This window comes from Musca autumnalis, unplaced genomic scaffold, assembly GCF_047663935.1.
Source record: "Musca autumnalis isolate F117 unplaced genomic scaffold, ASM4766393v1 scaffold_2, whole genome shotgun sequence".
NCBI classification, from domain to species: domain Eukaryota; kingdom Metazoa; phylum Arthropoda; class Insecta; order Diptera; family Muscidae; genus Musca; species Musca autumnalis.
The window spans coordinates 268,640,658-268,656,959 of record NW_027411755.1 but is presented as its reverse complement, the minus strand read 5'-3'; the positions used below and the strand labels follow the sequence as shown (position 1 = coordinate 268,656,959).

The 16,302-nt window shown below is 36.0% G+C and overlaps 1 protein-coding gene across 8 annotated transcripts in view; it reads right to left on the bottom strand.

Moving 5' to 3' along the window:
* Positions 1-16,302, bottom strand: part of nompC (no mechanoreceptor potential C) — an 84,163-nt gene that overhangs the window by 6,287 nt on the left and 61,574 nt on the right. For 2 of the 8 annotated variants that reach the window (XM_073964960.1, XM_073964959.1), the window contains exons 6-14: positions 13,504-13,717; positions 13,139-13,434; positions 12,777-13,079; positions 11,289-12,716; positions 10,697-11,233; positions 10,429-10,635; positions 9,677-10,370; positions 8,941-9,036; positions 1,304-1,515 (exon numbers count right to left, since the gene is read on the bottom strand). In XM_073964960.1, the coding sequence (XP_073821061.1) occupies positions 1,304-1,515; positions 8,941-9,036; positions 9,677-10,370; positions 10,429-10,635; positions 10,697-11,233; positions 11,289-12,716; positions 12,777-13,079; positions 13,139-13,434; positions 13,504-13,717 (3,987 nt within the window). Of the gene's footprint in view, positions 1-659; positions 898-1,303; positions 1,516-8,582; positions 8,825-8,940; positions 9,037-9,676; positions 10,371-10,428; positions 10,636-10,696; positions 11,234-11,288; positions 12,717-12,776; positions 13,080-13,138; positions 13,435-13,503; positions 13,718-15,017; positions 15,148-16,302 lie in introns of those variants that run through there. The other 6 variants (XM_073964962.1, XM_073964961.1, XM_073964964.1 and 3 more) reach the window with 5 other exon arrangements.

Genomic DNA, 16,302 nt, shown 5'->3' with positions numbered 1-16,302 from the left:
AAATACCTGACCAAAAAGCCCAACAACAACACATTTCAGTATAAAAAGCATACATTATTGGTCACAACAAAAAGTAAATAAAAAACTACATTCAGTTTTCGGAAAAAGTGTCTATTGTTATGTTCAACATGTGGGATCTAAAATGATTATTTGGTGGAATTACGGAATGACAACTTTATAGATCCTCCATTATGTGGTGGAGGATCTAAAACTGCGATATTGAAATCGTCTTCATTCCTTTTAAAAACAATTGTTTTTAAAAAATGTATGGATAAAACTAATGTCGTTTTGTAGGGGAAATCGATTATTTGAAAAAAAAAACTGAACTATACCAATATTTTAATTATTACTAACTAATATCACAATCTAACCCAAGTTGATATTTTTATTTGTACTATAACCGTCACAAATACATACAGAATGCACCTAATTGAAACCACATAATTATTTCCAAAAAGCAATGTTGTCACCCGCCTTTTAGCTTAACTGATATTGTACAAAATTCAAAGAATATCCCGTATGCATGCTGGATAATTAAAAGCCCCCCGAATCTGAAAGAAAATGTTATTTGCAATAGATAAGTGTTAAAATATTAAGATGAATTCAGGTCTTGGTCAGATTGAATTTGTCGATAAAAATAAAAAAAGTTCTTAAAAAGAAATACTACCTGTATCCGTTGGTAAGTATCGGACATCATAGCAATTAGGAGATTAATAAGCACTACCACCGACACCAACATATAGACACCGAACACTATTTTAAACAGATACTCCACCCAGTAGGGTTGAGTGGGCGCGTTTACACTATTGATTTTGTCAACTTGTGTCTGTTCGGTCGTCGTTTGACCAAACACGGCAAAGAATAATAACTCAAAAGAATGAATCGGATGCATGCGCACTGTGATGTCGAGTCCATTCGCCAATACCATTCAATTTCCAAACGGAGGTGGCGAGCACAACATCCCAACACCAACCGGAAGGGATGATTGAGGGTTACACAGCACAGCGTACGCACACACACGAGACAGACAAAATAATGATAACGGAAATCATATCGCATTGAACAAAAATAAAAAGGTAGTCAACGCCCACGCAAATATCCACAAACAACCGATGTGTCACAGTGACGATGTCGCATTAAGTTTTATTAGTTCGTTGGTTTTCAAATGATGACGATGGCAGTGATGGACGAACACGATGACAGCGAGCGCGAATTAATGGAGTTGATGGAAATCCGCAGTAGTCGCACCCAATGAAATAGAAAATACCAAACAAAAAAGTTGCATTAGTTTTTCAATACCAACCTGAATACGTTGATAAGTATCCGACATCATGGCTATCAGCAGATTTATGAGAACAACCACAGACACGAGTAGATAGATACCAAAGACAAGTTTAAATAGAACCTCGGTCCACTCAGGCCTCAGATGGCGCATTGGATTTATGTCAACCGTTGTCGTTTGGCCAAACACAGCAAAGAACAGACGCTCAAAGGCCAAGAAGGGTGTCATAGGTCCTGCACATCAAATGCGTTTCAAAGTGCATTTGAATTTTCATTCAGTGGCGTACATGTCGCGAAAAGAAGGGGGAACAATCAAAAAATGTATGTATTTGATTTCAATCGAAAATTTGCTTTGAGGAGCAGAAACATCATTCGGTGCTGTACCATTGGCTTTGCTTTTCTTTGTTGGATTTTGTTTTATTTTTATGTGCACTTTTGAATGTGTGGAAAGCGTCAAAAGCCGCAATTGACATTATTACTGTTATAAGTTATTTATTTTTCTTGTACATAGACAGACATATAAATATGCATAGAATTTTTGTTTCTTTTCTTTTTAGTTTCGACATCAACATGCTTCTTTTTTATAACACATCTAGTTAAACAGAAAAAAATAAGAGAAAATAAATGTTTTTGTTTCGGAACATGCAATAGTTGTTGTATAAGGTAATCCATGAGTATGCAATAAAATAAATAATAAAACAGAAAGTGTGTGACATTTAATCAAGTTCGACTTACTAATATACCGAACTGATATTGAGTTTAAATAAAAAAAAAATAAATAAATGATAACAAAACAGAACTGCTTTATCAATTTAGTATCAATATTTATCATACCATTCATTTACCATTATCGACCGTTTATCATGCCATTATCGATAATATCAATTTTGGTTAGCACAAAGGCTAATTATTTATTAAGCAGTTCTGTTTTGAAGCCATTTATTAACTTGAAATATAATGGCAGACGATCATAAAACTAAACCAAAATAAATAATGTGCCTTGATTTATATAAAAATAAATAGTGTTATATTTGCCAGCTCATAACAACAAACATGCATAAATAAAAAAAAAACAAATGTCTTCACCATTCCTCCGTGTAATTTGAGTAATGAATTTAATATTAGATTTTTGTAAATTTTTTTCAATATAGTGCACATCCCAAATGAGAAAATATTCAATCTAATCATAATTCGAAACCTCCATAGTGACTTATACTTTATTTTTTCAAGATTCCTGGTATCCCAAGAATTAGTTCTATGATAATGTTTACACCGATTCCGATAACACTGTGCAACACTGAAAATGCAAACCACTTCTAATGGGCATTTTCTGAACATACTGAGACTACAAAAACCCTAATTAGGTTTCGAGTTGTTGGATTTTATAGCCTCATCTAAACTGGTCTAGACCGACCCTTTTTTCCACTGATAGGGGCTTTATATCAGAAAGTAATAAGAATTTTACTTCGTGGTCTTCACAATACTGTAGCCCTAAAGTAGAAGAACTTACGTATCAAACAGAAGAACTAGAAAAAACTGCATCTAGCGCATCAAAATCGATGAAATATATGCATTTTAACACAATTTCTGGAATCGCTTCAGAGGTTTAAAAAAGATTCGAATTGATTTCAGAGATATTTCCTCAATTTGCTCTAAAAAGTCAATATTTAGCCAAGTTTAGATGAAGCCATAAAATCTTAACCCGATTTAACAACACAAAATCCGAATAGGGGTTTTGCCGATTGGGTCTGTACTTTCATAAAATCCGCAGTTGAAGTTGTTTGCAAAAAATTACCTTGAAAATGTTGAACAGTGTAATGTACGAGTGATATTAGGATATCACCATAGTTTTCCGAAGGCATCTATGAATGGTGTGTAGAATAGGCCGGGGCGGTTTGGAAAATTTAATGGGCCCTTCGCGTTTCGGATTCCTGGGGTTGAACTGAGCAAAAAAGTCTACTGGACCATATGTCTACGATGAAAATCGAGCCTCCCGATTCTGACTTTAAGTTTTTATTGACGTTTTTTGGATATTTTGGCATATAACAACCAAACCATTGAGATTTTCTATCCAACACAAAGACAACAATTGTAGCCAAGACAGTAATTGAAAACTCCCTTATACATCGCAAAAGCATTGGAACTCTTCTTCAGGCAGTTTTGGCCTTAAGAATGTGCAAACTTTTCGGAAAATGTCGATAAATGACATTGTGCTACAAAATTTGACCCGAAAAATATTTAAGTGTCTTGATGCAAAATTTTATCGTGTTGGAATCCATGGACAACGACAATGCCTTTATTTCGTTTGGGTCACTTCGTATTATTTTTTTATAACAGTAAAAGTAGTGAAAATCTGGGTTTCTTACATTTTCAAATTTAAACGGGCATATCTTATTTTTTCCACAACGGATTTCTTTTGATCCTTCTTCCTTTTAAAGGGGTGAATAATGTCTTTTGAATAAGCTATTATTGTTTTAAATCGGTTAACAAATGGCTAAGTTATAGCGGTTTATGTCTGAAATACCCCACAAAAAACCTATAAAGGAATTTCTCATAATTTTAAAAAATGTAATGTTTTTTTGTTTTGTTTAATATTTATTTTGAAAATTATGAGAAATTCCTTTATAGGTTTTTTGTGGGGTATTTCAGACATAAACCGCTATAACTTAGCCATTTGTTAACCGATTTAAAACAATAATAGCTTATTGTCTATTGTTCTATTTATTATTCTGCTCCATCCACACCACTATTTTCACCAACTTTTTTAGACACTCTAACAAATCGATATACATAAACAGTTAATAATATAAAAAAAGTCAGATATTTCAGCTGAAAAATTAATTGCTGTATGTTCACGATACTAAAAAGTAAAATATAATCCAATTTGGAGCAGTGGAACAACACGTTTTTTTTCATTTCTATATTTGGAATGCGCACTAAATATAACAAATAATATACTCAAATATGGACTATATTTCAAATTTTTTTTGCATAAGTGCTGTTTAGTATGTTTAGGAACATTCTCGGATGTTTGTTGCTTCAATTTATGCTCACGCCTCTTTAACGAGGGCGCAATTCTTTTCGGGGGCAAGTCGATACTTCCTGATATTATGTCTCAAAGGCTCTAAATTACCCTGTCGACACCAACTAAAATGAATGATTCCGAAACTTTAAACATCGTAAAATTTCTTAATTTTTTAATCGAGCTTTTTTATGATCTATAATACAAGTGAAAAAGGAAAGCCGACGATTCGAACACACACACCCACCACTATGTGGCATGCATGTTTCGCCTTCGGTAAAGGCTCTTCAGACATATCGGGTGTGGAGTGGCTTCGCTGTCCTCGAACTTTCTTTCAAATGCATTTTGTTTTGTATTTTTACGACAACAATGAGGATTTTCCCATTTAGTTGTGCTTTCATGACAAACGCTTAGCGCTGCCTTTGAAAGTTGTGAGTTTGGCTCTGAACGCTAACACGCCGTGACAACATTTTTTTCCTGTGTTTTTCAAGGACGTGGGTTCAAACCCCAGCCTGGCTCAGCTGATTTTATTTATTTGAAAATTTTGCCTTTTTTAGGCGAAGATCATTTTTTAGTATTAATTTTTTATTTTTTTAATCGAGCTTTTTTTAAGATCTATAATGCAAGTGAAAAAGGAAAGCCGATGATTCGAACCCACACATCCACCACTATGTGACATGCATGTTTCGCCTTCGGTAAAGGCTCTTCAGACATATCGAATGTGGAGTGGCTTCGCTGTCCTCGAACTTTTCTTCTTTCAAATGCATTTTTGTTTTGTTCTTCCTAGTTCCAAAATGCTCTATTAGAAAACATATTCGGGTATCTCTCTTACAAATCGCAATATTTTTTGCTTAAGTGCTATTAAAATGCTGTTCGAGAATCGTTTGCAAATTTTTACTGAAAGTACTTATTGTAGTCCTCTTTTTTAATTTTTTTCGTGGACAAGTCCAAAAAAACTCGTTGACAAACTAAAGGGTCAGGCGGGCACGATTGTTGTGATAGGAAAGTGAAAGTTGTGATAGGACTTTGCGCATCGTAATATTTCTTTCATATTTAAATAATTTTGTAATTTGAATTTTTTCGCAAATGTGCAGTTTAAGGGCTTGTCTAGAATCGTTTCGAAAATTTTACAGCATGTAGTATTAGTAACAGCCGTACTTGGTGCCCGTAGGGTTTTTACAGCTCTATAGTAATTGTCTCAGACATAATAATTTTTAGCGGGGGTACATCCATACGACTGATACTTTTTTACATGACTTATTTATTATTTTTTTATTTATTTCTTTGAAAGTGAAACCATGTTAAAATGTTGATGTCAATTTATATAATGTGTGTTCCCGTACTTTTTTAATTGTAAATGTTATAAAAGAGCGAACTGTGACAAATGAGATACATTTACAAAGTTACTCAAAAAGTACTAGAACGGAAAAATAGAAATAACGTCAAAAAAACTGGAACAACTGTCAAAGTCGGCCTACCAGCCAATCAGAAGGCGGCAAACATGTTTCTATTTTTTACACGTTCAATTTGTCGTGTAAAAAGTTTTTAAAGAGAGCGTCATTCAGCGCCATTTTTGTTCTGGAACAAAGCTATAATTACAAATAATCCACCTAAATACCATACCTACTCTAAAAGCAATTTCATTTATGTAACTAATTTTAGTTATAACCAGTAAGGAAAGGATCAAAGTCGGGCGGTGCCGACTATATGATACCCTACACCACTGTAAATATTAAAATATATATGTGGAAATATATATAAATCTGAACAGATTTCGATATAGTATGGTACACTTATTACTAGACCAAATTCTGTCACACATTCCAAATTGCATCAAAATTGGACAGATTTAGCGTGTTTGGTGCAATAAATACGTGAAATCGGCCGAAAATATATATGAGAGCTATATTCAAATCTCAATCAATCTCGATATAATTTGGCACATTTATGCCTAGGCCGAATTTAGTCACACATTCCAAATTTCATCAAAATCGAACCTATGTATATAGCGTGTTTGGTGCAGTAAATACGTGAAATCGGCCGAATATATATGGGAGCTATATCCAAATCTGAACCGATTTTCACCAAAAGCAATAGCGTTCTTCCTTTGGCTAAAGAAATGATGTTCCCCAATGTTCAGCTGAATCGGGCAATAAATGCGACCTGTACGTTGCGAACGGGCGGACGGACATTCATAAATCGACTCAGAAAGTGATTCTATGTACATTAGGGTTATAACTTTTTTGCAATTTTTGAAAATATCAAAAATACCACCGCAAAGCCGTGTAGAGCATGAAAAACTACTATGAAATACGGTGTCATTTTTTCTCTATCGCGAAAAAAGTTTCCGCACCAAATGCATTTAAGTTCAGTAATGCATTACTTAATTTTATTTATCATGATGACATATACACTTTTTGTAATAACTTATTTATAATTTTAATCTAATTTAAAATCAATATCAAACCATTCTAGACCAATTTGTTATGAAATTGCAACATTTTATAGCATTTAATGCACCTTTGACAATATTGCAATTTTTTGTTTTTCTTTATAAACTCGCGAAATTTATGTTTGTATTTATTGTACCTATCGGCCAAGAGAAAATGTGGTCATTTGCAACGAATTCGCGAACGTTACAGACTGTTTTTATTGACTTTGCCTTTGAGAATATTATTTGTTTTCTATAAATATTTATTGAAACAAATCAAATTAATTTTTTTAATAGAAAAAATATCAAAAGGTTATCACACTCGTTGCGGAAACTTTTTTCACCGAATCGAACTAAAACACGCGTTTTCGTTATCAGAACAATATTCCGCATATGGTACTGGCGTGGTATTTTTTGGTTATATCCCTAATGTACATATGTATATGCCTAGAAGAAATTATGGGTCTACCTCGTTTCCACAAAAACATAATCACATTGTGGTATAGGGTATACAATGTAGGGTTATGACTTTTTTACAACCTCATATCCCTGTATCATAGCGTGATGAGTTTTGCCATAAGATTACATAAAATCATAATTATAAGGTGATTCGGTGAAAAAACCTCACGCACAAAATGATTTTAAAATTTGAATTTATCAAAATTATGGACAACTTTTTTAAGTCACTGTAAGCATATATACAATTGAAAATAAACCTTAGAGTCACATGAGATAATTAAACTGACATAACATTTATTTCTCACTAATTTTCTTCAATTCTGAGAGTCATAAAAATGTCGTAAACGCTTTTATTTAAAGATATAATTTAAAAAAACACACAAACAATTTTAAATTTTTTCAAAGTGGTTTGTGCATGGCCTTTTTCAATATTTGAATGAAATAAACATTATTATAGTTATTAGTAGGCTTATATTTATTCATTTGTGCAACAAAAAATAATTTTGGAAAAAAAAAATTTTTTCATTTCAAACATTTTTTTCAAAAAATTATATTTTTAAAATCGATTTGTGCGTGAACTTTTTTTATATTTCAATGAAATAAACGATAGCGTAGTGATTATTAGGCAAAAGTTCATTCATCCCTACTACAGGAAATCATTTTTGAGAAAAAATGTCAAAAAGTCATAACCCTAGTATACATATTGGAGATCTAATTATTTTGATTACAATTACTCTCTGGCATTTTTTAGAAATTTCTTTATTACATCATAGCTACTCCAAGGTTATTTTCTTCAATTTTTTCATTGAAAATAATACAACAATTAATTGGAATAACGAAAAATTCAAATGGGTAAGGTAAGAAGGTTAGAACTCAAATTTCAAATAGAGAATTCAAATTACAGACAAAATATTACTCGAAATACTGTTTTTAGTTGGAACAAATTGAATATTCCATTTATAATGAATTTTATGTAAATAGTTCGCGTCTTAAGCCATCTGAGGTGCATATATACAAACAAATGGCACATTTAAATTTTGACATAATTACAGCATTAATTGGATTTTGATTTTTTATAAATAAATGTAATAATTACATTGAATGGCGGCCCTGTCATCTAATCTTTAAGCACTCTTCAAAAGAATAGTCATTTTTTCACATTCTTATTATTTTTTTCATGCTAAGATAACTCTTTTTTAATAGCACCATTTACAGCTTAGTATGGTTTTTAAAATACTATTTGTATAATTGAAGCGAATCGACATTGTCCCTGATTAATTTAAAAATTTCTCAAAGTGCGCCAAAAATAATGAAAAATAACTTGAAATGTTGTTAAATGATTGCAAACCATTATAGTTTAATACCGATTCCTACTAAAAGAAACAAAAATCAAGACGTGTAAGTAATAATTATAATTATGGATTATATAACACTTTTCCACAACATCAAGGGTTGCACACAATGTCAAACCAAAAACCAAAAAAAAAAGAAAGAGAACACTTAATAGTCGCACAAATTAACTGGGGAGCCAACATGCCATAGCCCACAAAAGGCCCTTAGCAAGCTTCTTTCGGAATAAATCCAGCCAATTTTGGAGCTTATAGAAGTGGAAATGTTGTTAAGATACACAACTGTAAAATAAAAGATTGATTACACATAAACACACAACATTGAAGGCTTTTAAAAATCATTCACATTGAGGACATTGAAAAAGAGGCACAGTGACCAACCACTATGGCGAACTTACGATCATCTTTATGCTTGCGCCGAAATTCGCTTAACATACTACGACTAGAATCCACGTAGTTCTCTGGTGGTGGTGGACGAGGAGTTGGCATATCATCTAAACCGATGAATAAAGGGTTTGAAAAAGATTAAATACATTTATATGAGGATGTGTTGTCTTGGTCACCTTAATTATTTCATTAGGCATTCATTTAGAGCGGGGAGAGTTGTTGCGAAATTTGCAATCATTTTCACGAAATTTTATAAATACACTAATAACATCATAACAATATCGAAATTACACCATCCTTCAGTTGATGATTTTTATCAAAATTAATTGCCTACTTTACCAGAACTTTGTCTGAAATATGTATTTAGTATTTAAATGTTAATATTTTAGAATTCAGTACAATATTTAATTTGAATTGCTTCATCTGTAATATCGTCTTTAGTAAGACAATTAATTGTGGTTTATTATTTCATCCTTATAACCTTCCCCTACTATAAATGAATACCAAATAAAAATTGATTGAAAGACCTTCAAGGGTCTGTAATTGTTCTTTTAACCACGATATCGATAGATACTTATCAATATCGCCATTGATTTCAACATCAACAGCGACATGCACACATATGCATGTATACATACATAAATAATCAAAATCATATTAAATAATATTTAACATACATAGATCCGTTTGTACTGCGACAACAACAAAAGAAAACATTCAATTATTATTTTAAACATGACAACTTACCATCGCTAAAATAACCACGATTACGGTTACGCTTCTCAAACGAACGCAACTCTTCTGGCGTAAAATTTGCAAACGATTGATTTAAAGCCACAATATGCATGGAAAAGCCAAATACGAAAATTGCCAATACGGCAAGAAATCTTGCCAAATCTTTTAACAGATCACCAATAATAATCGCCCATGGACCGAAAAGATGATGAAACGAGAGAAAGTCCAGAATTTGTACACAGGCACACAGGAAAGCCAAGGCAAAACATTGATTTCGGCAATAGATGAGTGTCGGCCAGTATTCCTTGGAAACGAAGCAGAATGCCGCCACATGAACGCCAACGCCGGCCATGCCTAGCAGCAGTACAAGCAGCTTGATTGATCCCAATCCAGATTTGTCAGATGGATTTGTCAACTCGAACAAAAGTAAGCCACTCAACCAAATGAGCAAACCTATTTCGTACCAGTAGGGGACCAAACTCAGACGTAGCACCGGATAGATGGGCGTAATGCCAACAATACTGAGATGGATCATTAGGAAGATGTGGGAGGTGAGGTAAGACATGAATTTTATTATAGGCACTTTGTTGAATTTGTGACCCATGGGAAAGGTGAAACCAATCCAAACGGGCGGACACACAATAAAGGCAACCAAGAGAAGTAGAATTTTCCACGATGCCCAAGTTAGTGAGCCCCGCCAAAGTTCCTGCAATTATTGAACAGTCATGTGAAACACTGTGTGTTCATAAGAAATTCCAAATTACCTGCAGGTATCTTTGGACCACGGTATGGGCAATGACTTCCTTCTGTTCATTCTCTATTAATACGTCGAGAAATTCCACATTTCTTTTATCAGTTGCCTGTAGAATTTTCCCCGCCGAATCGGAGCCTGCTGCCAAGGCTAATAGTTCGGTGGCCATAGTTTCGCATTGTTTACCGGCTGCCACGAGATCCTTAGCTCGTTCTTTTTCCTATAAGAAAAAAAAACAGAATTTATTGTGTTCCATGTATTTTCTGCTTCCATGAACGTACCTTTGTCGATAAGTTGATATAGATATTTGATAGCTTAGCTGCAGTATCTACCGGTGCGGGGGCCACAAGAACAAATTCCTGTATCGGCTTGTTGTTGTTATTCTTGGATACAACCATTAGATTGTAGACAAATCGTTTATCCTCCATTAGGCCATATGTGTCATGTTCTTTATTCAACAGATAACGCAACACATCATTGTGACCCTCGGAAGCAGCAAACCATATCGGTGCACATCCGTAATTGGTTTCTGATTTCGGTGATGCTCCAGCCTCACAAAGAAGTTTGACCACTTCCAAGTGACCGGCTTTGGAGGCACAATGCAGTGGCGTCCAACCATTCTTGTCAGTTGCATTTATTTCTGCGCCTTGGCCTAACAGAATCTCCACCATTTGAAAATGACCATACATGGCAGCTATGTGCAGACCCGTGCGGCCATGACGATCCGTCGACTGAAGGAGTTCTGCGGAACGACTCAGAAGCAAACCAACCACTGACATGTGACCTCCGAAGCAAGCCAAATGAAGTGGATTATAGCCCTGTGTGGAAAGATGGTCTTAAAAGGGGCGTGGTAAGTCGATGAGCAACACTTACGTTTTCCGTTGAGGCTGCATCCACTTGTACACCTGCTGAATTCAGCAGAAGACGGACTACATTTTCATTTCCCGAGAAGGCAGCCAAATGTAACGGTGTCATTCCTGATTCCGTGCCTAATTCACCGAAAAGACTTTGTCCCGTAGGTGTTTCGGATTTCACTGTGGCCGGCACACTAGTCAGCAATTCTCGCACTGTATCCGCTTGTCCATAGTAGGCGGCCACATGCAACGGTGTCAGTCCCAATTTCTTGCTGGTGATCCTCAAAGAGTTCGTGCTCTTTAGTACATCCAATACCTGACCATGCCCATTCTGTGCAGCGAGATGTACTGCCGTAAACCCAGCCTTATTCTCCTCGGTACACGAGGCCCCTGCTCTTACCAAAGCTTTCACCACATCTGCGTGACCTCCTTCGGCAGCCAGTTGTAGCGGCGTGGCATCAGTCAATTTGTTTCTAGCAGATATCACGCCAGATCGATCGAATTTCATTAGTTCTTCGATTACTTTCACTGAACCCTGCATGGCTGCGATGTGCGCACAAGTGTTTCCGTCCTTGCTGGTCGCATTCACCAGCGATGGATGCTGTTGCAGGAATAATTTGGCCACTTCTGAGTAGTTGTTCTGTGCAGCGACATGTATCGGCTTTTGTCCCAGATCGTCGGTCGCGTCTATGTTAGCTCCCAACTCGAGTAGAAGCTGACATACCTCCATCTGGCCGCTGGCCGCAGCAAGATGAAGTGGCGTCTGTTTACGTAATGTCAAAATATCGATGACGGCATTGTGATCCTTTATGAGGAACTTCACGAGATGCGTGAAACCGTTCATCGCGGCCAGATGTAACGCCGTGCGACCAACGCGTGACTTGGAATTGATGAAGGCCTTGTTGGTTAGCAGAGCATCGCACACGTGCAGGTAGCCCCGCTCAGCAGCCAAATGCAGTGCTGATCGACCTTCAATATCGAACACATCAACTCTGGCATGATTCGCTAAAAGGTTGTTGACCAGTTCCATGTGGCCTCGGTGACAGGCTATCAGCAGAGGAGTCCAACCCACAGAAGACTGACGATTCATGGCCTTTTGGATTTCAGTGGGATTCATGTGGGCTATCATTTCCATCAGCACATCATTGTTTCCTGCCATTGCACAATAGTGGAATGCTGTCTCCAAGGCATTTTTTGTTTGAAGCGAAACGTCGGCTCCATTCTCCAATAACATCCTAACTATTTCCTTATCAGATTCGGGAATTTTCACCTCCTCTTTTGTAATTTGGCAAGTGTAGTGTAAAGCCGTGGCCCCATCATCATTTACGGAGTTAATGTAGGTAGTGGCTTTGTCTGGTCCATGTTTCTCCTTGCACATATTTATTAAATGTTTTACAATCTCAGGATGACAAGAACGGCAGGCCATATGAAGAGGTGTTTCACCGGTCTGAAAGTAGTCACATTCGTCAACCGATACCAGATGACAACTGCAATTTGAGATACTTACATTGGACTTGTAGAGGGGATCGCCATCATCTTCGAGGAGTAGCATCAGCGTGGCCAGATTGCCATGACGGGCGGCAACATGCACCGGCGTCAGGCCATCATCGGTAGTTAAATTGGGACTAGCACCGGACTTAAGGAGCATTAAAGCACACCGATCACCATCCTTAACTCTTGCGGCTATGTGCAGCGGAGTTTCATTCATTTTGCCACCGCGGACATGAACATCGGCACCAAACCCCAAAAGAGTTTCAACAACCGCCGGTTTTGCTGACTCCACAGCAATATGCAAAGCTGTGTAATTATCCTAAATGAGGGAGCAAAAGTTCGTTACAATTCATTGAGAAAAACATTTACGATACCCACATTAGTTGTAACATCGACTTTCTCTCCCTTCTGGAGCAAGGTGTTTATAATGCCAGTATGACCGTAGGCTGCAGCCGTGTGAATACTCCGGGCCCCATCCTTATTTGGCATATGCAGATAGACACCTTTCTTGAACAACATTGTAGCACACTCGGCATGACCATTTAAAGAAGCAATGTGCATGAGGGTACTGCCATCCTTGGTACGTTCGAATATGCTAGCCTTGAATTTGTCCGCCAATATCTCTATGACATGGGCATGTCCATTTTCCGCAGCCAAGTGCATTGGTGTTCGATCTAGAAATGAACCAAAAAAGATGAATGCAATAGTAGGGGTTTTATCTATGGTCACTTCTACTAACTAACCTTGATTATCAGCTATGGAGGCCGAAGCTCTCACACCATAAAAATACTTCAACAAAGCTTCATCACCTTCAGCAGCTGCAATGTGCAGTGGTGTTTGACCTTCACCATTTTGTGTATCAACATTGGTGCCATAATCGACCAAAATGCGCACCATATCGACGTCCCGCCGTCTGGCAGCCAAATGTAAGGCCGTATCCCCATTAGCAGCAGTTGCCTGTGAACCAAATTAAATATTTGAGATATAATGTCAAGATTGTGGCATGCCACCACATGCTATTCGAAGACGAAGAAAACAAAATTGCACAAATTTATGCTGAAGGTCAAAGTTAATGTGGGCCAGATGCAAATCAGTTAGAGGAGCGCATGTTGCACATTAACTGACTGAGCGCAACAAGAACAATTTCTGCACCATGCCGAACCACCCCTTCCACGATGTTGCACTCTAAAGGCCAATTGTAATTGAGGCCGTGCGTGCAGGCCAAATGATGTGTACAACTTGAGCAAAGTTTCTAGCCTATTTGTTTATCAACAGCAAAAGTTACTTGGCAAACTTAACGATTCAGCCGGCATATGAGCTTCGACATATCCAGCAACCGGTGGAAGACCGTATAAAACAAATCATTTCGATAAAGTTTAATTATTTCGACATGTCTGTGTTTGTGAAAATTCGCAAACAATAATAAATTGGTTACATATATAGGGAATCCCGAAAACAGATGCTAACATATATACACGTGTCAGATATACATATGTACATATGTTTGTATTATAGTGGAGTGTAAGTTGTTGCTTACGTTCTTTCAAATTCTTAATGCTAAGTTGCGTGATGTGCTTCATGTTTAAGATACACCGACAAAAACAAAGCGACTTGGATAAGAGAATGTTTTTTTTTTCGAAAAACTATATTCATATTAAGTACATCTACAATAAAAAATATCACAGGTATCATCAAACATTCAAGTTAAACCTTTTTTCGAAATTTCTTTCGACGCTTAGAATTATTTAAAATTATTGAATATAAATGGTTCTTCTGGGTAATTCGGACATTTATAGAATTATATTAAATTCAATTAGGCGTAATTATAGATCATTACGTTATATTTGTTATTAATTCAGTACCTGTTAAACAAATGTTATGCTCGTATAGCATATGTGAAGGCTGATATACACGAACATTTTGCCAACTAAATTGGTAACTCTGTAGTTTTTACTAGCCATAATTGCATGAAGATGTAAATGAGCAACGTATTTTGCAAGCAACAACGATAAGAATGTGTCTTCGTGCCACTCCTCGTTAATTCATTCTTGGGATGATGTGATAACTACATAAACACAAACATGTTTTTCTCCCGTTTAACTTAACACTCCTTAGTTTTATGGAACAAAAAAAAGAATAGTACCCAAAAATACGAATCACTCGTGTTTTTACAATCACGTCATTCTAGACACTTAGTGACAAGACATTTTTGGTCATTTATTTGTTTGTCATGTGAGTTCACTTTTGGTCTACTTACACTACACGCTTTCTTCAAAAGCTCAGGATTGTTGCGATAGCACTCTAAAAAATCCAGACGTAATTTTCCTTCGTATGGTCCTTCCATAACGACGTTTCAAGTTAGACTGAAGTGTACAATTTCAGATGAAAAGGACACATGTGTGCATTGGCCGATTGTAGAAAAAGTACGAAAAGTTTGAATTGTATGTAGGCTACGCATGTCATGTGTGCCATTAACGCATCCCACTTTAAATAACTTAATATGTATTTATTTCTCCCAGTGTACTCACGTTGATGATATTGTCATGAAGTTGAAATTTGCTAAATTGCCACAACACGCAAAATCATTCGTAGACGCTTCTTTTGCAATTGTTATGTCGTATTAAAAGTTCGCAGGTGGAAAATTACATTTTGCACGTTTGATTCGGGCGAATGAACGAGTGTGTCATATTCACCACATCCGTTGAGAAAAATTGCTGTTGGTAATAACTCTTCACTATCATGAGTGTATGGGTGGGTATTGAAATAAGTAGAGCCCTGTCATTGATAATTTAACACGTTGTGTTAAGTAAAACTTAATTATTTAATGTGAGTATAATAAAACGAAGAACGAACACCACTGCAAACACTTACACAAACATGTGAACGTAGTTGCTAATGAAGAAGAAAAACCTTGAGTTTAGGTATGTTTGAAATGAATTTTCTATATCACCTGCATTCAATTTGCATTGCTAAACTATGGGATTACAGTTTTTTTAATATTCACAGTTGAAGTTATTATGTATTGGAACGAAACATGTATATATCGTCACCATAAATGCCCGATGACGGAACCCACATGAAAATCGAAATTCGTTTTTTGATGGAATCTGATACATAAAGCTAAAATACATGCTCTGGCACAATTTCAAGCTTCTACGTTAAAAAATTAGGATCCTATTTAAGAAATGGCTTTTCTGAAAATGGGATAAAATTGCAGATGTTGTTGTAATGACGGATCCCAAACCAAGCGTTTTCGCGGTTTTAGTTTCATTGCGTATTCCCTTCGTACATGATTGATAATACTCCAAATACTCGCCATCATAAGATTGATATTCTATAAAACAGTTTTTCATTTTATGACGTTTTTTTCTTTTCCTGTAAAGTTTTGATATTGTGGGTTACGTCTTCGGGCATTTATGGTGACGATAGCAAGTATTTACACCTCAAATTAATCATCTAAATTCCTGTTAATGGGATATTAGTTAAGGTAACAGGTTTATAATTCGTGGAAATAAAACATAACCATAATTCTAAATATTTAA